The 24,591-nt window shown below is 45.0% G+C and overlaps 1 protein-coding gene across 3 annotated transcripts in view; it reads right to left on the bottom strand.

Annotated features, from left to right (window-relative positions):
• SORCS1 (sortilin related VPS10 domain containing receptor 1) overlaps positions 1–24,591 on the bottom strand; it is a 408,602-nt gene that overhangs the window by 125,534 nt on the left and 258,477 nt on the right. For all 3 annotated transcript variants that reach the window (XM_034776637.1, XM_034776634.1, XM_034776636.1), the window contains exon 5: positions 6,470–6,543. In XM_034776637.1, coding sequence (XP_034632528.1) covers positions 6,470–6,543 — 74 coding nt within the window. The remainder of the gene's footprint in view (positions 1–6,469; positions 6,544–24,591) is intronic.

Below are 24,591 nucleotides of genomic sequence, written 5' to 3'. Positions count from 1 at the left end.
TGTGGCTCCACCCCTGACATGTTCCTCCCACTCCCAGCCCAGTCCCTGGCTCACCTCCTACCCCTGGGCTACAATGGGATCCTTGGAACATAGGCTAACCACGGTCTTCTGTGGTTCCTGCTCAAAGGGAATCCTCCTTCAACCTGAACCAGTGCTTTTAAGGCTGCCTTGCATCGCTCGAGCCCTTTTGCCCAGTGTAAAGGGACTAAAGTAGGGTGAGGATCTCACCCAATATTTTCTCTGTTGAAGGACTGTAACTCTGGAATGTTATCTCCCAAAGTGCACTTCTGCTCTGAAGAGCAACTGTAAAAGTACCATCATGGGTTTTGAGCTGATCATGTCCCAGTGATTTCCAGATCATATCTGCTCAGTTTAAAATAATTAAAAAATAAAGATAGGTTCTCACTAGCTGTCAGCCCCATAAAAACAGACTGGGATCTGAGAGTCAAGCTGGGTTCTTTCTGGCTTGCATGTCAGCACCAACAATAAAGATTATGCAGAACAGGTTCTGCTCTGGGTTACACATGTGCAAAACCCCATGGGCTTGCCTCTCTGTTGCCTTGCTCCTTGTGAAATCATTTACACTAAACTGTTTCAGCAGGGTTTTGCACCGATGTGTAGAAAGAATAGTAAATATGGCAGGCGACCAGCTTGGCTAAACAGTGAAATCCTTGCTGATCTTAAACGCAAAAAAGAGGCTTATAAGAAGTGGAAGATTGGACAAATGACCAGGGAGGAGTATAAAAATATTGCTCAGGCGTGCAGGAGTGAAATCAGGAAGGCCAAATCACACTTGGAGTTGCAGTTAGCAAGAGATGTTAAGAGTAACAAGAAGGGTTTCTTCAGGTATGTTAGCAACAAGAAGAAAATCAAGGAAAGTGTGGGCCCCTTACTGAATGAGGGAGGCAACCTAGTGACAGAGGATGTGGAAAAAGCTAATGTACTCAATGATTTTTTTGCCTCTGTCTTCACGCACAAGGTCAGCTCCCAGATTGCTGCACTGGGCAGTACAGCATGGGGAGAAGGTGACCAACCGTCTGTGGAGAAAGAAGTGGTTCAGGACTATTTAGAAAAACTGGACGTGCACAAGTCCATGGGGCCGGATGCGCTGCATCCGAGGGTGCTAAAAGAGTTGGCGGGTGAGATTGCAGAGCCATTAGCCATTATTTTTGAAAACTCATGGCGATCGGGGGAGGTCCCAGATGACTGGAAAAAGGCTAATGTAGTGCCCATCTTTAAAAAAGGGAAGAAGGAGGATCCAGGGAACTACAGGCCAGTCAGCCTCACCTCAGTCCCTGGAAAAATCATGGAGCAGGTCCTCAAGGAATCTATTATGAAACATTTAGAGGAGAGGAAAGTGATCAGGAACAGTCAGCATGGATTCACGAAGGGGAAGTCGTGCCTGACTAACCTAATTGCCTTCTATGATGAGATAACTGGCTCTGTGGATGAGGGGAAAGCAGTGGATGTGTTATTTCTTGACTTTAGCAAAGCTTTTGATACGGTCTCCCACAGTATTCTTGCCACCAAGTTAAAGAAGTATGGGCTGGATGAATGGACTGTAAGGTGGATAGAAAGCTGGCTAGATCGTCGGGCTCAACGGGTAGTGATCAATGGCTCCATGTCTAGTTGGCAGCCGGTTTCAAGTGGAGTGCCCCAAGGGTCGGTCCTGGGGCCGGTTTTGTTTAATATCTTTATTAATGATCTGGAGGATGGTGTGGACTGCACTCTCAGCAAGTTTGCAGATGACACTAAACTAGGAGGCGTGGTAGATACACTAGAGGGTAGGGATCGGATACAGAGGGACCTAGACAAATTAGAGGATTGGGCAGAAAAAAACCTGATGAGGTTCAACAAGGACAAGTGCAGAGTCCTGCACTTAGGACGGAAGAATCCCATGCACTGCTACAGACTAGGGACCGAATGGCTAGGTAGCAGTTCTGCTGAAAAGGACCTAGGGGTCACAGTGGACGAGAAGCTGGATATGAGTCAACAGTGTGCTCTTGTTGCCAAGAAGGCTAACGGCATTTTGGGCTGTATAAGTAGGGGCATTGCCAGCAGATCAAGGAACGTGATCGTTCCCCTTTATTCGACATTGGTGAGGCCTCATCTGGAATACTGTGTCCAGTTTTGGGCCCCACACTACAAGAAGGATGTGGAAAAATTGGAAAGAGTCCAGCGGAGGGCAACAAAAATGATTAGGGGTCTGGAGCACATGACTTATGAGGAGAGGCTGAGAGAACTGGGATTGTTTAGTCTCCAGAAGAGAAGAATGAGGGGGGATTTGATAGCAGCCTTCAACTACCTGAAGGGGGGTTCCAAAGAGGATGGAGCTCGGCTGTTCTCAGTGGTGGCAGATGACAGAACAAGGAGCAATGGTCTCAAGTTGCAGTGGGGGAGGTCCAGGTTGGATATCAGGAAAAACTATTTCACTAGGAGGGTGGTGAAACACTGGAATGCGTTACCTAGGGAGGTGGTGGAGTCTCCTTCCTTGGAGGTTTTTAAGGCCCGGCTTGACAAAGCCTTGGCTGGGATGATTTAGCTGGGAATTGGTCCTGCTTTGAGCAGGGGGTTGGACTAGATGACCTCTTGAGGTCCCTTCCAACTCTGATATTCTATGATTCTATGATTCTAAAAGATTGAATCAGAAAGCAGGCCAACGGAGAACCAGGTTCAGTATTGTCATATACTGTCATCAATAATCCCAGTTTTTTCTAGTGGGGATGCAGAACTCTGAAGGTAGAATTTGGCCAGTCAATGGAAATTAGTGAGCAATTCTGGTTAGAATGTGTGAGCCAGAATAAAATCTAACTCCCCTTTCTAGAACTGTGTTAGTTTCTCAAAAAGCAGAATCACAGTTTAACATGTATCAATGACCAAAAAAAAATCAAAGACGTCCCGTTCTAGGCGACACTAACAACTTTTAGTTTCTTGTTTAGTTTGTGTTTGTGGGAAGACGGGTAGGTGATTGGAGCAGTTTTTAATCGTATTTGTTATTCTTTGCTTTGCAGTGCTTTTGAAATTCCTTATTTTACTTCTCTTTTTTGCTAGACCGTCAGAGGACTTCAAGGGTTTATCTCTGTGGAAAGGAACATTAATCATTATCATCATTATTCTCATTGCTGGTGTCCATCAGTTCAATATATGATCAATCTCTCTTGTGCCTAATGACAGGCAACTTCAAAACGCTTGGATTTTAGTATGGATAATAAGCATTCAAGAGTGTGGATGCTCATTCAAGCAATATAGCTGGACAGCTCAAAAAACATGCTTTTTTACAAGGTTCTCAGCTCTTTCTGCTTTTGTCAGGCCAGAAATACCATGGGAAACATAGGAAAAGATGTTCTTATGATATCATGGAAGCTTCTGGTCCTGTCTGGAAGCCAGAAGGGCAGAGACGAGTGAACAATTTTTAAAAAAAATGGGAGTGGAAATTCCAGATTGCAAAAGTTTCAGCAAAGTCCAGGTTAAAGGGAAAGAGAAAGGTTTGGAATAGAGACAGGTTCAAACCAAAATCGTGGATCTAAACTTTGGGGAGGTTTTGACAAAATTCAAATATGGATCTGGATCTAAATTTTGGCCCATGTCCTTTACTTCTACTGTGATTCGAACCAAAACAGTGGACCCCAATTTTTTTGAAGTGTTCAAAATCTGTTTTTTGGCATGGAGTCATCTTTAATTTGTGATTAAAAGAGGGGTCCTATTTTTGCTGACCCAATTCAGTTGCTATACTATTTATTAATGTATCTATCTGTAACACGGTTCATGACACACCCCTCTTCCTGGGGCCCGCTTGCCCTCCCCAATAAGGCTCAGAGAGGCTTCAGGGTTGTGCAACACCCGTGTCTTTATTAACTTAACTTCATCCCACCACAAGTGTCCATCTATGTACAAGTTTTACAGGATTACTCTCCTCCTTTCCAGGCAGAGCCAGCCTTCCTCTAGGAGACCTCCAGTTCCCTCCCTGACTGACTTCTCCCTGGCTGCCCCACTGCCTTCTGTCTCCCTCCCAGCCTTTATAGCCCTTGGCTTGTCAGGCCAAAAGGTGTTGCCAATCCTCAGGCCGGCATCAGGCCTTTTCCATCCAGGGCCGGCTCCGGTTTTTTTGCCGCCCCAAGCAAAAAAAAAAATAAAATAAACGGAATGCCGCTGCCGAAGCAACCCCCCCCCCAAAAACAGAGTGCCACCCCTTGAAAAGAGCCACCCCCAAAGGGCCAGAATGCCACCCCTTCAGAAGTGCCGCGCCAAGCACATGCTTGGAACGCTGGTGCCTAGAGCCGGCCCCGTTTCCATCAGCCCCAATCTGCTTCCCCTGATTGGAGTTTGACTGGGCAGGGGCTAATTAATTGCTTTTGCACCAGCACCCTGCTACACTATCCCACAAAGAATCTCCTTCTAAGGGCCAGATTCAAAAGTGATATGTAAGATGATGTAAACCAGACCCCGAAGAGTCTGCTCTCAGTTAAACTACTACCTCCATATGAAACTGATGGGAGTGACTCCGGCTGTATAGGAGTGGAAGTGAGAGCAGGGTCCAGCCTCCATACAATAGCTTAGACCTACCTCTGAATATGGCCTGTAGTACCATCTGTGCTGGAAAATAGACCAGCGCAACTTACCGTGCTCAGTCCAATGTGCTCATGCTTTCCTTTTCACACAGGTTTGTGTTACACTAATTGCTTGTTGCCTGAAGGTGAGGAGATATTTAGTGACAAGCACTTTAGTGTCAGTGCAATTACAGTGCATTATTTCGGGCATGCACTGTAGAGAGACCTGCCTGCTGTCAAAATGATATTGAAATATTAGTGTATCAATACTGATGTATAAAGCAATGATGGATACAACTAAAAAGGCTCTGATTTGAAATTGCACTGAACAAAACCACGGGAGCTGAACAATCCCAAATGTTAGGCAAGTTTGGACCCAGATCCAGATATGACCCTCGAGGATGGCTGCTGTCTCTATAATAAACTGATTCTAAAGCCTCAGTTGAAACATCAATTAAAGACATTCAGTACATGAAGATTGTGAGATGACCAGATACTATAGCAAGGGGACCATATTAGTACCAAAGACAGGTAAGACCTGTTAAATTAGGGCAGGGGTGGCCAACCTGAGCCTGAGAAGGAGCCAGAATTGACCAATGTACATTGCCAAAGAGCCACAGTAATATGTCAGCAGCCCCCCATCAGCCTCCCCTCCCAGCTCCCAGCGCCTCCCACCCACCAGCAGCCCCTCGATCAGCGCTTCCCCCTCCCTCCCTGCACCTCCCGATCAGCTGTTTCATGACATTTTGAGCAGGGGGTTGGACTAGATGACCTCCTGAGGTCCCTTCCAACCCTGAGATTCTATGATACTATGATATGCAGGAGGCTCTGAGAGGGAGAGGGCAGGAGGGAGGGCACTGCAGGCTCAGGGGAGGGGGCGGGAAGGGGTGGAGAGGGGGCAGAGCCCATGGCAGAGCCAGGGGTTGAGCAGCGCACCCCCCGGCACATTGGAAAGTTGGCGCCTGTAGCTCCAGCCTGGAGTCGGTGCCTATGCAAGGAGCCGGATATTAACTTCTGAAGAGTCGCATGGGGCTCCGGAGCCACAGGATAGCCACCCCTGAATTAGGGGATGGGTGCACCCAATTCTGATTTCAAACTCTGTGGCACAGGCTCCTGCCTACGTCACAGTTTTGCAGTAGACTAGTATTCCGAGAAGTGGTGAAACATTTATACAGCATGACTGATCCCACATGTATGCATATATCTTTGGTCTTGAAATTGGACTAGAAATCTTGGAACACTTGCCACCTGTTTAGTAGAACATGGCAACAATGCACAATGATTTAAGATTGGAAGTGAAGAAAAATATTGTATGGCAGCTTGTAATGATGTCCAACATCATGGTCACGACTGGGAATTGAACCAGTGATAACCTGAGCTAAAAGCACGAGCCTACACAGCACGAGCTAAAGGACTATGGGCGAAAGCCTGGCTCTGCTTAAGTCAGTGGGAAAACTACCCTTGACTTCAACAATCCCAGGATTTTCCAGCTGGGAGCTGAAGTACATTCATATTCTCTGTGGACTGGGTGCTGAGGGGAACATATACATGAGTGACAATTGCACTGCCATATAAGTAATGCACATGCAAGAGCACAGCAGAAAGCAATGATCAGCACTAAGAAGATGACAACCACTTCTCAAATTGTTGTTATTTGTGCTAGGGAGGTGGCTAGGAGCCCTAATCATTCACCAGGACGCCATTGTGCAAGGCGCTGTACAAGCGCGGACAAAAAGACAAAAATGACAAAAAGTTAACCTCAATACTAAAACTGAAGAGCAAAAGGTCTGAGTGATGACAATGTTTATCTCCTCTGGCAACGCCTCCTCAGCCCCAGAGCCTTCATTCAAAAGCACCACCACCTCCACAAACACCTGGTGGAGCTGTGTTTGTGAAACCGAAAAATGTGCTTTGTTTCTTACCAGTAGAACCTGTTTGGTGCGACACCCTCCTGGAGAAGCTGCCATCTTCTGCCAAACTCAACCGAACTGTATAACTGGAGACAAAACAGAGTACAATCACTGTACCTTCCTGACCTCCTCTTTTTTTTTTTAACTGCAAGAATCACATTAAAGTATGAGGATAAACACAGTCAACAAAGGAACAGAACTGCAACCTGTACGGCTTTGGAAGTGTTCTCTGGCATCCATTGCTCCTGCGGCAGTGCCTCCAAAGTCAAAGGGCTGATCTGTGGACAGCCAGGAGACTCTGACTATAATGGAAATGAACAGCACGCCCGATGGAAGAGAGTGTGACAGTCCCCAGGCCCGTTCATGGCTTTGGAAAGGGTATGGGAAGCAGGGCCGGCTCCAGCTTTTTTGCTGCCCCAAGCGGCGAAGCGGAAAAAAAAAAAAAGATAAAGCCGCGATCGGCAGCACTTCGGCGGCAGCTCTACTGCGCCGCTTCATTCTCCGGCGGCAATTTGGCGGCGGGTCCTTCGCTCCGAGAGGGACTGAGGGACCTGCCGCCGAATTGCCGCCGAAGACCCAGATGTGCCGCCCCTTTCCATTTGCCGCCCCAAGCACCTGCTTCCTTCGCTGGTGCCTGGAGCCGGCCCTGATGGGAAGTGAGGGGTTATGCGGCTACACCCCGGATTATGCATGTATTCCTCTTGTGTGCTATAGATCCAAGCTCTCCAGTGGCCAGCTCCACCAGAGAGCATAGGTAGGGGCTGTAAGAGTTCTGGGAAATGGCAGAGGGGGTTCCCAGGAGCTCTGTAAACTGTGAGCCTGCACTTGTCACAAACTCCTCATTAATGGGGTACAGCCTGTCGTGGCCACTACTACAGCGCAGGGGTTGCAGCTCAACCGCACAAGTGCTTTGCCTCCTGGGGGGGAGGAGAAATCAGACTTCTGTTTGTCCCCGGTGCAAATCCTACTTTGCTTGCTCTTTGCCCAGGGAAACTGAATTTTGCTCACGGGGGAGCCATCTTTCTATAGACCTGTCCCATATTTTATGATACTTTAATTACTCTCACTTAACTTACAATTATGCTCTTGGGGATTTCAGGCACAGGTCATTCTCTGTATGCACTGTTGCCCACTACTGAATAGAGTATCTCTGAAATGCTGGAACTAAAACATGCCTGTGTTTGGGACCTGCCTGAAAGGAAGCAGAAACAAGCCTTGCTACCACTGACAGCCCCTGAAGATTCAATCACAGTTCCAATAGCAGAGGCCAGTGGTATTCAGAGGGGAAAAAAATACTTGCATGGACTGTTGCAAATGATACATATGAGCAGGGACGGCTCCAAGTTTTTTGCTGCGCCCCCCCGGCCAGGCCCCAACTCCGCCCCTTCCCTGCCCCATTCCAACCCCTTCCCCAAATCCCCGGCCCCGCCTCCTCCCCTGGGCACGTGGCATTTCCCCTCCTACCCCTCCCTCCCATCCCAGGCAAGCCTGGGAGGGAGGGGGAGAAGGCGACAGTGGAGTGGAGGTGAGCTTGGGGGGGGGGGAGCGGTTCCTCTGCCCCCCCTTCTCCCAGGGTTACTTTTTACGGCCCTCCCAGCGCCCCCCACTGCCGCAGCTCACCTCCGCTCAGGGCCAGCTCCTGGCTTTTTGCGCCCCAAGGAAAAAAATAAAAAGGAGCCGGAGTGCCGCCCCTTGTTAAGTGCTGCCCCAAGCACATGCTTGGAGTGCTAGTGCCTAGAGCCAGCCCTGCATATGAGCAGTTAGCTGCTAAACATAGTGATTGTGTCTGCACGCAGCTGCAAACAGTTACCTACAGTTGACTGAGACACATAACTCAGGGTCTAGCTCCTTTAGGTGATATCAGATAATAAAGGTTTGGGGGTCGTTGCATTTTTTACTTTCATCCTGAATTTATGCTTGCGAAGGGTACTGAACTTACAGCCACGCGTAACGGAGAAATGAAAGTTACTTACCTGTAAGCGAGGTTCTTCGAGATGGACTCTGCATATTCCCACTCTTGGGAGAGTTTAGAAAACAGTATGCATATTGAGTTGGCTGGTGGGTAAGGAGCACTAGCTGAACAAGGACTGTGACATCAATCTACCAATCTGTGCCTCTGAGCTAGTTGCGATATCTAACAAATAATGGCTTGGAAACGTGTCTATTGAATGCCATGTGGCTGCTCTAAAAATTTCTATTATTGGAATGTGTTTCAAACATGCCACCAAGGCTGCAATCTCTCTAATGGAGTCGACAGTCAGATGGGGGTCAGGGGGGAGCGGGGGAGGAAAAATTGTCAAGCATGCTTGTAAATTTCCATTATACACTCTCTGACCCATCTGGATAATGTTTGTGTGGAAATAGGATTTCCTTTACAGTTACCAGCATATGAAACAAACAATTTAAGTGACAATCTAAAGTCTTTAGTCCTATCCAAATAGAAGGATAAAACTCTTTTTGTATCCAGATAATATAGCTCTGATTCTCCCCTTATTCGAACGAGGTCATGTGTGTGTGTGTGTGTGTGTGTGTGTGTGTGTGTGTGTGAAAAACACTGGCAATGTGATGGACTGATTGATAAAGAAATTTGAGGTGACTTTTGGAATGAATCTAGGATGTGGCTGAAGAACTTCTTTGTCCTTATAAAATGAAGGGTCAACCATTAAAGCATGAAGTTCACTAATCCTCCTAGCTGATGTTATTGCTATAATAAAGGCAGCCTTAATTGATAGATGAAATAAGGAACACGAAGATAAGGGCTCAAATGGTGGAGACGTAAGCTGTGACAGCACTAAATTTAAGTGCCATGGTGCCACAGGATCTCTCATCGGGGGTGGGGTACACATTTAGTAACTCTTTAAAAACGTAATAACCTCCTGCAAGAATACCGATTTACCATCTATTTGTATATGAGAAGCTGCTATTTCATGTAAGATGTACCTTCAGCAAAGCAACAGAGAAACCTTTATGCTTTAACTCTAACACAAAGTCTAATAGAGATTGAATCGGGGCTGACACAGGATCTATCTTCTATCAGATATCCGTAGTGAAAACCATTTCCATTTTAATTTATAATATTTTCTAGTTGATTTTCCTCTGGCATTAAGAAGAACATGTTGAATATCCATAGAGAAAGACCTCTCCAACTCTGTTAGAGACTGATTGCCCATGTTGTCAGATGCAATGATAATGGATCAGGATGGTAAACTGTCCCTTATTGTTGTTTCAGAAGGTCTGTTGATACTGGCAAGAATCTCTAGTTCCTTTTGGAAAGCAGGGGCAAACCCATGAACTACGACTGTCACAGCCAAGCTGGGGTAATCGGTATCATTCTGGCCAAGACCAGACCTATTTTTCTCACAACCTTCAACATCAGAGGAAATGGTGAGAATGCATACGTTAGTTCTGCATCCCACCCAAGGAGGAACACATCTGCCAGAGTGTGACAGGGTTCACTCACCACTGCGGCGCCTTCTGCTGGCTGTTCTGTGAATTAGCTCTCCTAGCCGGTGCACCCTCTTCTGGTGGCATCTCGACTCCATCACTTCAGTTCCCGGACCCACGTCGCTTCCAGGAACGCAGTGTCCCCTTCACGAAACAGCCCTCCGGCTATGCCACACACTGTGCTCCCCGCTTCCAGGGGACAGTATCGCCATCCCTTAGTCCAGCCACTTCCTCAGTGGTGAGTGGGGCCGGGGGAATCCAGGCCCGCCCAATACTCTGGGTCCCAGCCCAGGGGCCCTGTAGATGGCCACCACCTGCTGCATCCCCTCTGACTCTTCAGTTCATTTCCCTGGGGCACTTCCCCACGGCCTCTATCACCTTCTTTGTCCTTACCTCAGGGCTTCACCCTGCCAGTCTTAGTATGTAGCCAGGAGTCCTCTCTGGCTTCCCCAGTCCCTGCTGGTACTCCTTCCTCCTGCTAGGAGCCTGATCTTCCCTCCTCAAGCTCCAGGTAGCTACTGAACCTGTTCTTCCCTGCAGCTCTTCCTATATGGGCCTGCCTGGCCCTGATTGGCTGCTCCTCTCAGCCCTTCTCTGATTGGCTACCTCCTTCGCAGCCTCCCTAGAACTCTATTACCCCTTAGAGCCCAGTGCGAGACAGGCAGCCCATCACACAGAGATTGAGCATCACTCCCACTCTGAAACAAAAATAATAGCATTTCCTGTTGAATCTTATTGCAAATAGATCTATCTTTGGCATACCTCAAAGAGCAAAGATGTCTCTGATTACAGAGTCTTTCAAAGACCATTTGTGCATCTGTGTGGATTCCCTGCTTAGTTCTGGTTGAGGGATCCAGCTGATGTAAAGCTATCGGACTCACCTTTTGGGCTTTGCACCAGTCCCAAAGTTTCATTGCCTCCTTGCAAAGCTGTGGTGATCGGGCTTCCCCTTATCTGTTTACATAGTACATTGCTGTCATATTGTCTGTGGCCACTTGAACCACCGACCCTTGAATCTGGGGGAGAAATGACCCGAGTGCCAACCAAACTGCTCTTGATTCCAGAATGCTGCTACGGACACAACCTTCCTGTCGACCCCAGAGTCCCCTTGTTACAAACTTCTCGAGATGGGCACCGTAGCCTGTGTTTGCAGAGCCTGTTGTGATTATCATAGACAGGACTGGATAACACCCCTCTCAGAACATTTCCCCAATCCATCCACCACCAGATGAATCTTTGGATTTGCCTGGGAACTGTAATTATCATATCCCTTCTGTGTACCGACAGTCTGATGTTCTTTGTTATAACCAGTGCTGGGGCAGTTTCATCCTAAACCTTGCATAAGCTGTGAAATATGTACCATCATACCCATTAGTGATAGAAAAAAAAACGTTACTCTCTGAAATGGATTCAGCAGCAAAGATTGAAAGGTACACTTTATCTTCAGGGAATGCTCCCTCAGAATGTAAGCTTTTGCTCTTTGGGAACCAAGAAGAGTTCCTGTGAATAGGATTTTCTGTGATGGGGTCGGTAATTATTTCTTTCATTTTATTAAAGAAACCTAAATTTCAGAATAGAGGGCATGCAAATATTGTGAGCTCTTCCAGCTCATCCTCTGAGGTTGCTATTAGGAGCCAGTCATCAAACTAGAAAGACAGAAACCCCTCATCTCTTGAAGAACACTGCTACTCCAGATAGACATTTTGTAAAGACTTTGGGTGCCCAGGAGAGGACTCTGTATTGGAAAGGATCCTGCCTTACAGCAAAAGGAAGGTACTTCCTGTATGATGGTCTTATTGAAATAGGAAAGTAAGCTTCTTTGAGATCAAGAATAAATCAATCTAGAAAGGATAGGGAAGGAATAAAGGATCCTAGGGTTAATATTCCGAAATGCATCTTTCAGATGTACTTGGTTAGGTTCCTTAGATCTAAGACTGGATGAAGATCTCCATCTTTCTTTGGAATTAGAAAATAGCAGGAGCAGAACCCTTGATTCCTGAGATTTATTAGAACCTTCTCTATTGCTCTCTCCATTTGCAGAGAACTGATCTCTGATCTTTACAATGTCCCATGAGTGGGGTTCCTGAAAAGAGAGGGAGAGGAAGGTTGATTTGGAGGAAGTGTATCAGACTGGCTAGTATAACCATTCTTTATAGTATGCAACACCTATCTGTCTGTGGCGATCTTTAGCCACTCACTCTAACATTGACTTAAAAGGTCTCCAAAAGTAAGGAAAACAGGATCCAACTTTGCTTTGCGGCTCTCAAACACCACTGAAAACCTGCAGTCTCACTGCAAGCAAAGAAGCCGTGGTAGGCCAATTATTTTGCTTCATTTTGGGCTTGAATGGCCATTTCTTGTATGACTGAGAAGCAAAAAGAACAAAGAGGGCTACAACCCACTTCTTCGGATGCATGTAGCCACGAAAGCTTATGCTCTAATAAATTTGTTAGTCTCTAAGGTGCCACAAGTACTCCTGTTCTTTTTGAGGATACAGACTAACACGGCTGCTACCCTGAAACCTGAGAAGCAAAAGATTGTTGTTGTTGGTATTGGTAGTGATGTCTTCTTTTGCTGAATGAAGAAGAATAAGGTGGGTTATACTGTCTTTGGAATCTGAAGAGATCTAGAAAATCTCCTTTTGAAAGTCTGCAAAAGACCCAGGGATCTGGACGTAGATCTTGTCTCTTTCCTTTTGGAGGCAATTGCCTGTGTAGTTCAAAAACCAATGAATTATTGGAAAAAATGAAAGTCCTCAACTTTAGATTTTGTTTCCCGTGGAAGAGAAGAGGAATGTAGCCAGGCATGTCTTCTGAGAGTTCTTACTGTTGCCACTGGACTTGAAGATACATCTGAGACAGCAAAGAACAGCTTTTATGCTTGCTTACCAATGTTTTGACCCTCCTTAAAGAGGGAATTAGTGACTCTGGGAAAGGAGAAGAGCATAGCACTGCTTCTGCCCGGGAAGAGAAGGGAGAATTTGAGAAGGACAGGAGATGAATTAGGGAAATATAACCTAGATGGAGCTAGGTGGATGAATAACTGATTGGAAAACAGTTCCCAGAGAGTAGTTATTAGTGGTTAAAGTCAAGTTGGAAGGGCATATTGAGTGGAGTCCCACAGGAATCAGTTCCGGGTCTGGTTCTGTTCAATGTCTTCATCAATGATTTAGATAATGGCCTAGAGAGTACACTTATAATGTTCATGGACAATACTGAGCTGAGAAGGGTTGCAAGTGCTTTGGAGGATAGGATTAAAATTTAAAATGATCTGGACAAACTCGAGAAATGGTCTGAAGTAAATAGGATGAAATTCAATAAGGACAAATGCAAAGTACTACACTTAGGAAGGAACAATCAGTTGCACACATACAAAATGGGAAATGACTGTCTAGGAAGAAGTACTGTGGAAAGGGATCTGGAGGTCATAGTGGACCACAAGCTAAATATGAGTCAACAGTGTAACGCTATTGCAAAAAAAGCAAACATCATTCTGGGATGTATTAGTAGGAGTGTTGTAAGCAAGACATGAGAAGTAATTTTTCTGTTCTATTACGTGCTGATTAGGCTTCAACTGGAGTATGGTGTCCAGTCTGGGCGCTACATTTTATGAAAGATGTGGACAAATTGAAGAAAGTCCAGAGAAGAGTAACAAAAATGATTAAAGGGCTAGAAAACATGACCTATGAGGGAAGTCTGAAAAAAAAATGGGTTTGTTTAATCTGGAGAAGAGAAAACAGAGGCAACATAACAGTTTTCAAGTATGTGAAAGGCTGTTACAAGGAGGAGGGTGAAACATTATTCTCCTCAACCTCTGAGGATAGAACAACAAGCAAGGGACTTAAATTGCAGCAAGGGCGATTTAGGTTGGACATTAGGAAAAGCTTCCTAAATGTCTGGGTGGTTAAGCACTGGAATAAGTTGCCTAGGGAGGTTATGGAATCTCCATCAGTGGAGATTTAAGGGCAGGTTAGACAAACACCTGTCAAGGATATTCTAGATAATACTTAGTCCAGCCTTGAGAGCAGGGGACTGGGCTAGATGACCTCTCGAGGTCCCTTACAGTCCTATGATTCTATAATTTTAAAACTTCCAGTTGAACAGAAGGAGTATTGTTACAGTACAGAACAGGGAATAAACAGACCTGGCTTCTATTTTCAGCTTGTATGACCTTGGGCAACTCACTTAATATCTCTCTGCCTCAGTTCCCCCATTTTACAGACTGGTATAATACCTAACAGGAATGTTTAGAAAATACCTACATTAACTAGAGCTGTTTCAAACATGGTAAGTTCTTTTAAACATTTTGAAATATCAGTTGAAAATAGATAAAAGCCAAAAAAAGGCATTTCCCCCCTTCTCTCCCTTTTTCCTTTCCCCTTCCTTTCTCAGTTGCAAAATAGAAAAGGGGGGGAGGAAGAAAGGATGAAGAGAATGGGGAAATAAAAGAAAAAGATTATGACAAGGGAAAGGAAGGAGGAAAACATTTTGGTTTTGATTTGAAAATCGAAATATTTCAATTTTCCATTTTCAGGATTTTGTGTTTAAAAAGTGGAAAATTTTAGATGCATGTGAAAAAAAAATCAGACAAGTTTCCTTTTATTAAGCAGGAAAGAATGGAGGCCCCTTAACAAACATCTTTATTCAGTCACTAGTGGAAAAGGGATGTAGGCTTTCCATGGATAAATAGACGGTTGTCTAATAAAATTAAGAGAGCTGGAATCACCAAGACTTTTCTCCATTCTTGTCTGCCTCTCATTCTACAGCTTCTCTAGATTGTGACAACAAAACATTGAGCACTATTATTATTGTCACATCTCAGAAATCTCCAGTTGTGGTAACAGTGCACCAGCAACAGGGTGTTTGAACTGAGAGGAATAAAAAGAAAAGCTTGATGGAATTGTTTTAAATGGAGGAAATATGCATCACTTTTCATTGTATCTGGTCTTTCACTAAATTCACATCACAACTTCTAGTTACACCTGCACAAAATGCAGGGAATGTTTTGTGTGTTCTTAGGGCCTGTTCTTGGTTCCCTGGAAGCCAATGGCAAAAGCTCCCATTGTGTTTGGTGGGATTGACTGGGATTAAGCCCATAGAGAGTTGCATCTATATAGGGCATTGAGATCTTCCTCATTTGCCAGCATCTGAGCTTCTATAATATTCATTTATTCACCTTGGTTCCCAACGTGCCAAATGGTGACATGGCAACTGGAGAGTTATTACAGAGTCTCCTGACATTGGTTGTGGAACATCTCATTAGTGTTCAAGGTAATTCCATTTCAGCCAACGGCACAAAATAAATGGTTTTACCATGAAGTAGCGTGAGATGTTGAATTAAATCTGGTAGGAGTTTGGGCAGCATTAATGACCTTCAGTGAACAGGCTGAAATAAAATGTTTTTCCCTATAGGGTACTTTGTCAAATGTATTCTACTGAGATGCCATTTTGGAGTGGACCAAAAGGAATGGTGGACCAAAAGGAAGAGAAGAATATCTGGGGGCTAGGCTTGATTTTTATCCAGACGGGACACAGGGATATTTTCCCCCATTTATCATGTACGGTGCTTTCATGAAAAAAATTGCACAGCATCTTACTGCCATGTTGTAATATAAGCTTTTCCTCTCCCAGGGCTGTTATGACAGGCTCATCCATGTAGTCTCTTAGGAGATGACATTTTATTTTCTTTGGCAAGCATTTCAGTCCGATTACAGGCAATTTTCGTTATTAGATTGAAATGATATAATGTTCTTCAATTTTTCAAGCCACAAATAGAAAAAGAATCTTTGATCAGTTTTGATCTAAATTTCCGTCTAAGGGGCAAATGTTGATTTGTCACCGTGTTTTTATTTTGCTCCTGCTCAGGCAAAATGTCTATTGAGTACAAACTGAATTAAAAAGAAATTCTGAATTTTATTCTTGTTGATGAGGCAATAACCTCATCCTTACTTTTTCTCTATCGTTTCACATTCTTCTTTCATTGTTTATCTAGAATCATAGAATATCAGGGTTGGAAGGGACCTCAGGAGATCATCTAGTCCAACCCCCTGCTCAAAGCAGGACCAATCCCCAGACAGATTTTCGCCCCGAATTGCCCCCTTAAGGATTAAACTCACAACCCTGGGTTGAGCAGGCCAATGCTCAAACCATTGAACTAGCCCTCTCCCCCAATGTATTACAAAACATACATGGCCCTCAGTACTGTAATATTTGATAACCTCACAACCCATAAAGGTCAAGGTGGCTTCTCCATCACTGACAAATTTTAAGTCAATACTGGATGTTTTTCTAAAAGATAGGCTCTAGGAATTATTTTGGTGATGTTTTGTGGCCTGTGTTATCCCACCCACCTTGTCCCTCTTATATAAGCAGTCTGACTAACAGACCACAATGGTCCTCTCTGGCCTTGGAATCTATTACCTCCATTTTCTAGACAGGGAACTGAAGTGCTGGATAGGTTAAGACTCAGCGGGACTCAGCGTTGCAACACCTAGCTGACTTAGGAGCCTTAGGATATGTTTACACTACACAGTTAAGTCGACTTAAGTTACATCGACGATCATAAACCATTGTAATTACATCGCTTGGGCATGTTCACACAACGCTCCCTGTCTCAGTGGAACATGTCCACAGCTGGTACTCTAGCGCCAACAGAAAGAGCAGTGCACTGTGGCTAGCTATCTCATTATTAAAATCACCACCTTCTCCGGCTAGCAGTTCTGGGAATAGATTGCAGTGCATCATGGGGGCGGGGTCACCACCCCATGACGCAGTTTTCTCCATCCCATAATTCCAAAGGCTTCCAACTCTATTTCGCACCATTTTCCAACTGCTCCAGTAAACTCTGCCTGAAAGCATGGATCTTGCCACTGCTCACCAGTCCTGTGATAAACATTATGAGCACAATGCAGCTGATCCTGCAGTACTTCCTGAGCTGCAAATCTGAACAGGAAGCCATGGTGACTGCCCTGCTGTGTGCCGTGGAAAGAAACAATTCAAGATTGATGTTGGCATTCATGGAGTAGCAGTACATGGTAGACTGCTGCTACTGGGCTTGGGAAACAAGCACTGAGTGGTGGGATCGCATTGTGAGGCAGGTATGGGACGATGAGGAGTGGCTTCAGAATTTCCTTGAAGTCTGTGCGAAGCTCACATCCACCCTGCGGCGCCAGGACACCAAAATGAGAGCTGCCCTAACAGTGGGAAAGTGAGCGGCGATTGCTGTGTGGAAGCTGGCAACTCCAGACTGTTACCGGTCAGTCATGAATCAGTTTGGAGTTGGGAAGTCCACTGTGGGGGTTGCAATTATATAAGTGTGCAGGGCCATTTATCGCCTCCTGCTACAAAAGACTGTGACTTTGCGCAACGTGTAGAAAATAATGGATGGCTTTGTAGCAAAGGGATTCCCTAACTGTAGCAGAGCGATAGATGGCGTACATATCCCAATTTTGGCCCCAGGCCATCTTGCGACAGAGTACGTCAACAGAAAGGGCTACTTTCACTGACATCAATGCAGGGTGATCAGGGAAGGTGCATGATGCACATATCTTTAGGAACACTGGCCTGCATAGAAAGCTACAAGTAGGGGTTTTCTTTCCAGACCAAAAGATTTCAACAGGGGGTGTGGAAATGCCCGTAGTGATCCTGGGAGACCCAGCATATCCCTTCTTTCCATGGCTCATGAAGCCATACACCGGAAACCTTGACTGCAGCAAGGAGCGCTTCAACAACAGGCTCAGCAGGTGCAGAATGACTATAGGATGTACGTTTAGCCGATTAAAGGGTCGCTGGTGCTGCCTTTTTGGCAGGTTAGACCTCAATGGGGAAAATATTTCCATGGTCACAGCAGCCTGCAATGCTCTGCATAACATCTGTGAAGCCAGGGGGAAAGCTTTCCCCAAGGGTAGATCACTGAGATGGATCACCTGGCAGCTGATTTTGGAGCAGCCAGACACTAGGGCTATTAGAGGGGTTTGATTGGGGTGGGTGGGGGGGTATTCAAATCAGGGAAGGTTTGAAGCAGCATTTTGACAACAAGCCCCAGTAATGTGTTTTCTATAATGAATTGAGCCAGGAATTGTTTACCTGCCATCGTAAATGACTCCTGGAATGATTCCTGCCTGACATTAATTGTAGTCTGCAAATGTGCCCATGGCCACTGTGTATGAATTTCTGTTGCAACCCTCCAGTGTAGGCCACAAATAAAGAATCACTGTCTTTGTAAGACTACATTTTTATTAAACAGCAATAAACAGATTAACATTTCTTACAAGGGACATGACAGTGAGCAGCACTCTTTGAAGTGAAGATCTGACAGCTGTAAGTCCTGCTGTCGTTATGGAAAATGTCCCTAGGGGTGGAGTGCAAGGGGTACTGCAATGGGCCAGGAACGTGAGAGGAATGTGTGGAGAGTTTGGGGAGGGCAAGGAAGGCAGTTCTGTATGGATTGCTGAGGGAGTTGGCAGACATGTGTTCCACCTGCAGCACAATCAGGGACCTCAGCATCTCTGTTTGGTCCTCCATGAGCTTTATCATCCAGTCCTTATCCTCTATTATCTACTCCTCCTCTGTCTCCTTTCTTGGCTATCCACTTCTAGTTTTTCATGTATTGTCTCTCTTTATGATCTGTGCTCACTATCTGATGATTGCAGCACTTCGCTGATATGTAGGAGCTGGCCCTCAAGGGCAGATCTGCAGGCGGAGAAGAAACAATACACAGAGTCTGTATTGTGTGTGCACTCACAGTCTCGAATCATAGATGTTCCATTCACCTATTTCTCACTTTCCCTTAGCAAGCACGCAACACAGCCAGAGCACTACACGTGGTGAGTTCGGCCCATGGGAGGGGGAAGGATGGTGCAAGATGGGACAAAGGGTCTGAGTGGTTTCAGATGGGGATTACTACAAGTGCCTAGGCACACTATTCTGAACACTGCCACCGTTTTCCACAGGCAGGGGCGATCAAAGTTGAAATCACGCTCCTGAGAGTAACTGAAGATGCAAGGGTGCATCTCCTGCATGCATGTGGCTTCAGATCGGATCCATATACAGCTCGCCTGTGTGCTGCTTTGGTTCCTGCAGAAGTAATTGCCGAGTGGCGTGGCAAAGTTTCCTACAATGGGGGAAGAACAAAGCAGCTCTGCCAAGGAACCTTCGGTGAAGGATTGCAGAATATCTGCAGGAAAGTTTCCTAGAGATCTCTATGGAGGATTCCCGGGAGATCTCGGTGTGCATTAACACACTTTCCCACTGCATTGCGGCACTGGGGAATGTGAAACAGATGCGAACAGTACCTAGTGTTGTTAATTTTGATCCCTTCTCCCACGTGCACCATGTAACAAAATAAAGGACACCTCTACTTCATGTCACCGTGCACTATCAAAGCAAAATGAGTACTTACCAGAGCTCCCCTCTCCTGCTTCATGCACACCACAGCCGGACAGCTGGGACTCCATAGTCAAAAAGAGGTCCTGGCTCACCACCAATGGAAGAGCCTGTTGCTTGTCTCACATCGTCCTCCAATTAGACCTCCTTGTCCACCACTTTGTCCTCAGGGTTGACTCTGCTGGCTGCTGAATGGAGTCCCCCCAAAGTATCCACGGGGCTTCTGGCAGTGGTGAGGTTGCATCTGAGAACGTCATGCAGCTCTTTGTAGAAGTGTCATGTTTTTGGTGCCACACCAGGGTGATGGTTGGCCTCCCTTGCCTTTTGGTAAGGTTACATCAGCTCCTTGATCTTAGCACAGCACTGCTGCATGTCCCTATTGTGCCCTTTCTCATCCATGCCATGAGCAATCTGCTTGTAGATGTCAAAGTTCCTATGGCTGGATCAGAGCTGTGATTGCACAGTCTCCTCTCCTCATAGACCCAACAGATCCAGCAACTTCTGGGTACTCCAGGCAGGAGTGCGTTTGCTGCAGAAAGCTGGCATGGTCAGCTGGGAAGATGCAATGTGAGCTGTCAGTGCTGAGAAAACAGGAAGTAGAATTTCAAAATTGTCTGGGGCTTTAAAGAGGGAGGGGTGCATGCTCGTGATCCTGGCTGCAGGGCGGTGGAGTAGAAACTGCTTATCAGACCGGTCATGATGGGCATTGTGGGGCACCTCCAGGAGGCTGCTTAGGGGGACATAAGCAAGTGCAGTGTCTACACGGACACTGCGTCGCTCTAACTTTGTCACCAAAAGGTCAATGCTGCTCATTGATGTGGTTTTATTATGTTGGCGTGGCAGGAGAGTTAAATCGGCAGGAGGAGTATTGTGTGTAAACCTCCATTGTTTTGTCAATGAAAGTGGACTTTTGTTCACAAAACTGAGTAGTGTAGACAAGGTCTAGATCTCATTTGCATAAGGGAGCTAGGCACCGTATCTAAATCCTATCAACTGTTGACATGAATAAATGGATTTTACTTATTTTAGATCTAAGCCAATTTAAACCTCATGAGCCCATACCTTGCCACCATCTACAACTAGAGATGGTTGAAATGTTCCTTGAAATTTGAATGTGATTTAATATATTATATGAAGACCTTAAATACCTCTTTCCACATGGATTCAATGAGAAAGCTTCTCAAGTGATGTAAATTCACATATCTTCAGTGATTTCACTGGAGCTAAACCAAATTACACCAGCTGAGGATCTGGGCCTATATTTAATTTATCTGTAATCTCATTTGGTTTTGTGCTTTCATTTATTGGTCTGCACATTTTAAAATCTCAATAATAAATATTACCTAGAAGAGATTGAAGGGTTTAATGTTCTCTGAGCATCAGACAAGTTTAATGCCTGTAGCTGTAGTCACCTGCAGTAAGAGATTATGCCCAAAAGGTCACTGCCTTCCTATCCAGATTTGACTGAATTACAATGTTGAAATCTCCCAACATTATCTTCTGTCCTCAGGTTAAATGAGATGAGCTCTGAGCAATTTCATAAAGAATTCCACCTTAGGGAGTTTAGGGTAGATACATTAATAAAATTGAACTGTGAGCTGCCTGTCTCCTGTAAGAACACTGAATTTACCCTGTGGTTCAGAAAGTTCAGCTCTCACAACAAAAGGCACAGATTAATGTCCTGGATAAATTACAGCTTTTGGATGTTGAATCTTGCAGTGCACCAAAGGCGAAGAAGCCTAGCTCACAATTTTGCCGATGAACACAAGGTATGTCTTAAAGAAACCAGTTGTCACCCATGACCTGTGTCACGCTGTCTGGAGTGGCTCACAACCGAGAGTGCTTTCCTCAGGGCACACTGTCAAAAACAGGGCAGAGACCTCAAACTAATGGTATGTTCTATAATTAGATTTTGCCAAGCCAGTAACAAATGTGAAGTCCTGAAAATCACTACAACAGTCTTACCATGGAGTCACAGACAGTCCTGTTAAGACTCTCCAGTGTATCTTGCCACCCAGACAAACTGGACTTAGTGATAAATGGTCACTTACATGAAAAAAATCACACAATATGCAGGTTGCTTCCAGTCCCAAGAGACCAGTCACTTACCCCAGATCAATGGATACCCTAGATTTTAAACCAAGCATAAGGCCTATCTAAAGGTTTATTAACTAGGAAAGAGAAATTAGAGTTATTTACAGATTAAAGCAAACAGACATAGGCACACATGAGTTGAAATCTAAATCCTAAGAGTGGCACAGCTGTAGTGATCTGTCAATTCCAAGTGTTTTCAGGGTGGACCCAGGAGGCAACCCTTGAGGATCCCTGGCTTTAGTTTGGTGTCTCTAGCCCTGTGAGAGTTCAAACAGCAAAAGAGATGGAAAATGTTCCTGTGACTTTGTTTTAGTTCCTTCATTCAGCTTCCAAATCCATAGGACGAGCTTCCTTGAACATAGCATGTCCAAGGTGCGATAGGGTCATTCACCCATCCTTTGTATTGCAATGTTCCTTGATGGCCCATCTGATTTGAAAGCTCTTCTTGACGGGCGGGGGGACGACATTCTTCCCATCTGGGTTCACAAGTTTAGAGCAAATATTTTCAAAGCAAAACTTGCATATTTTCGTATAGCATGGAGTATAGACATTGCAAGTGAGATTAATGCGGGCAGCAATTTACAAGCATTTCATAGAGTCTAAACACTAACTACATTCTTACAAGACTAATTGCTATTTTGAGCAACACAGGTGAACTGGTCTGGTCTCCAGCTATGAGCTTGTCAGTTCTTAGCTAATGCCTGCAGTCTTGGCAACAGCGGGTGCCTGGTTTACCAGCATCACAACCTGATTCATACAAAGTGTTTGATGTCCTCTGCGATCCTGAAAGCTGGCTGGGGCGTCTGTCAACTCCATATTCATCCAGCTTGTCCAAACAAGCTACTCAGCTCCTGATAGTCTTAGCATCATTCAGCAAGATAGAGGGACAGCTACAGTCTTTGTATCTGACCTCAGAAGCAAGGGAGGTAACCCTGCCAAGTCCAAAGAATTTGAAAGCCTGCTCGAACTGGGCAAAATGTGTTCACCTTTTTTTTTTTCCCCTAGTGGAAAATGCACATTTGGGTTAATGGAAACAGTTTGCAAATTCACGTCTAATTCACTGAATTGTTTTGTCTGGAAACAAGGTAAAATCAAAAAAGTTTGGAAAAAGTCAAAATGTTTCTATACCTCTACCCCGATATAACGCTGTCCTTGGGAGCCAAAAAATCTTACCGCGTTATAGGTGAAACCGCATTATATCGAACGTGCTTTGATCCGCTGGAGTGTGCACTCCCACCCCCCTGGAGCGCTGCTTTACCACGTTATATCCGAATTTGTGTTATATCGGGTTGCGTTATATCGGGGTAGAGGTGTATTTGAAATGACTTTTTTTTCTAAATTTCCTTCAATTTTATATTAAAAAAAAAAACCTTAAGGAAAAAAAGCTTGAAATTGAAACACAATTTTTGTTCAGCCCAAAATAACTATTTTTTCTCCCCAGAACTGTCACTGAACCCCCAAATTGGCTTTTTGCACAGCTCTGGTCCTGGGACCTCATCTTGGGGGATCACAGTCCTAGGCAAGCCTCCTAAAGGTAGCTTACCACTCCATCAGTCTTGAGAGGCTTCTTCTCCAAGAGCCCCCGTGTTGTGGAAACCTGTCACTGTTCCTTTTTAATATCCACAAACAATCCTTAGGGATTACAATGAGATGACATGGGCTGCAAGGCCTCGTCCTTCAGTATTTAAATCAATCAATCAATCTCTGAGTATTAAGGATTAGGCTGAGGACTCCATGGGGGGAAACTTTCCCACATCCCACAAACTTTCCCACTGGGGCGGGGGGTTCTGACACCTTCTGCTGAAGCATCTGGTGTTGACCCTGTCAGAGACAGGATACTGGATTGGGTGAATCACGGATCTGATCCAGTCTGGCAGACTTTGTATGCTAATGAGGACATACATCTCTGTACATTGATTTCATCCTGTGGATGTGGGAAATGGGAGTTTAGAGAAAGAACAGCTGGCTTAAACTGAATCCAGGAAGTGACATGATACTAACTGGAAGAGATGAATATGTGGAGGAGCTGGTAGGCACCACAATTTTGCCTCTACTGAGGACATTTCTCCTAAAAAGTTATACCAATGCACAGCCTCAAGTTGAACTTGATTTATCACTGACCTCGGAGAATCAAATAATTGCAGTCACACAAAGCAACTTCTCTCACCTCCAGCTTCCAGGAAGTCTTCACTCATTCCTCTCAGATATAGCCCTGACCACAATAATCTAGACATTCATAATGCCATCCCGAATTTACCAAAAAAAAAAATCCCTCTATCTTGACCTAGCCAAAAATACCATGCTCAGATCTGGATCGGAACTTCCCCAAAAGAACTGAGATATGTGTTCCCAGGGTTGGGTTAAACCCACCTCTAATTCCTTCATGGAAATCCTACAGCATGTTAATCTTCATGCCCATTTCTTCAGATCGCCCTAATTCTTTCCCCTTCGTGTGTGAGCTGCTTAAAGCTATTCACGTTCCAAGTGCCTTCCCCACCCCCAAGAGAATCTATTCAGAAAACGGTCATTGCATTTTTACCACAGATTTCTCATTGTGTCTCTCTATGTGAGACTATAAAGAGCTTTTACAGTTACTTTCCTCTCCATATGTGGCACAATGTTGCACAAGGCACCATACAGACACATGTAACAATCTCTGAAGCATTGTTAAGCTTAAAGTGTAAACAAAACAAAGTCAAACTGAACGCAGAAGCGGCTGCCTCAAACTGGAACGGTATAATTCAAATAAATCAGCCCGTTCCTGCTACTAACCCCCATTCATTTATAGTGAATAAGTTTATTACTGGTATATTGCACATTATTAGCACCACAGGTGTATTTGAAGGAATTCAGCTCCTTCCATTAATGTTTTAGTCATTATTCTTAGTGTTCATCTGGGTACTATTCAAATGTTGTTCATGTGTGAAGGAGTCTACCTGGGACTGATCCAATACCTCCAGGAAGGCAGAGGATAGCAGGACAGATTTCACATTTGTCTCTCTTGATCCGTTCCTCTCGTCTATGGTGCCCTCCTTTTATTCAAAGCTGCTGTAGTGCAATCAAGGGAAAACAAGGTTCTCCTCCCTGCAATCTGGATTTCTTTATCTTTCTATGCCTCCAGGAAAACAGGTTGCTGTTGACTTCCTGTTGTGTTCATGGGTCAAATTGAGGACCACCTTGTGGCTCAGTTTGTACAAGGAGTGTGGGGACATG

The sequence above is a fragment of the Trachemys scripta genome, chromosome 7 (genome assembly GCF_013100865.1).
Source record: "Trachemys scripta elegans isolate TJP31775 chromosome 7, CAS_Tse_1.0, whole genome shotgun sequence".
Classification (NCBI taxonomy): domain Eukaryota; kingdom Metazoa; phylum Chordata; order Testudines; family Emydidae; genus Trachemys; species Trachemys scripta.
Note: the sequence above shows the minus strand (reverse complement) of the source record. Positions and strands in the feature narration are given on the sequence as shown.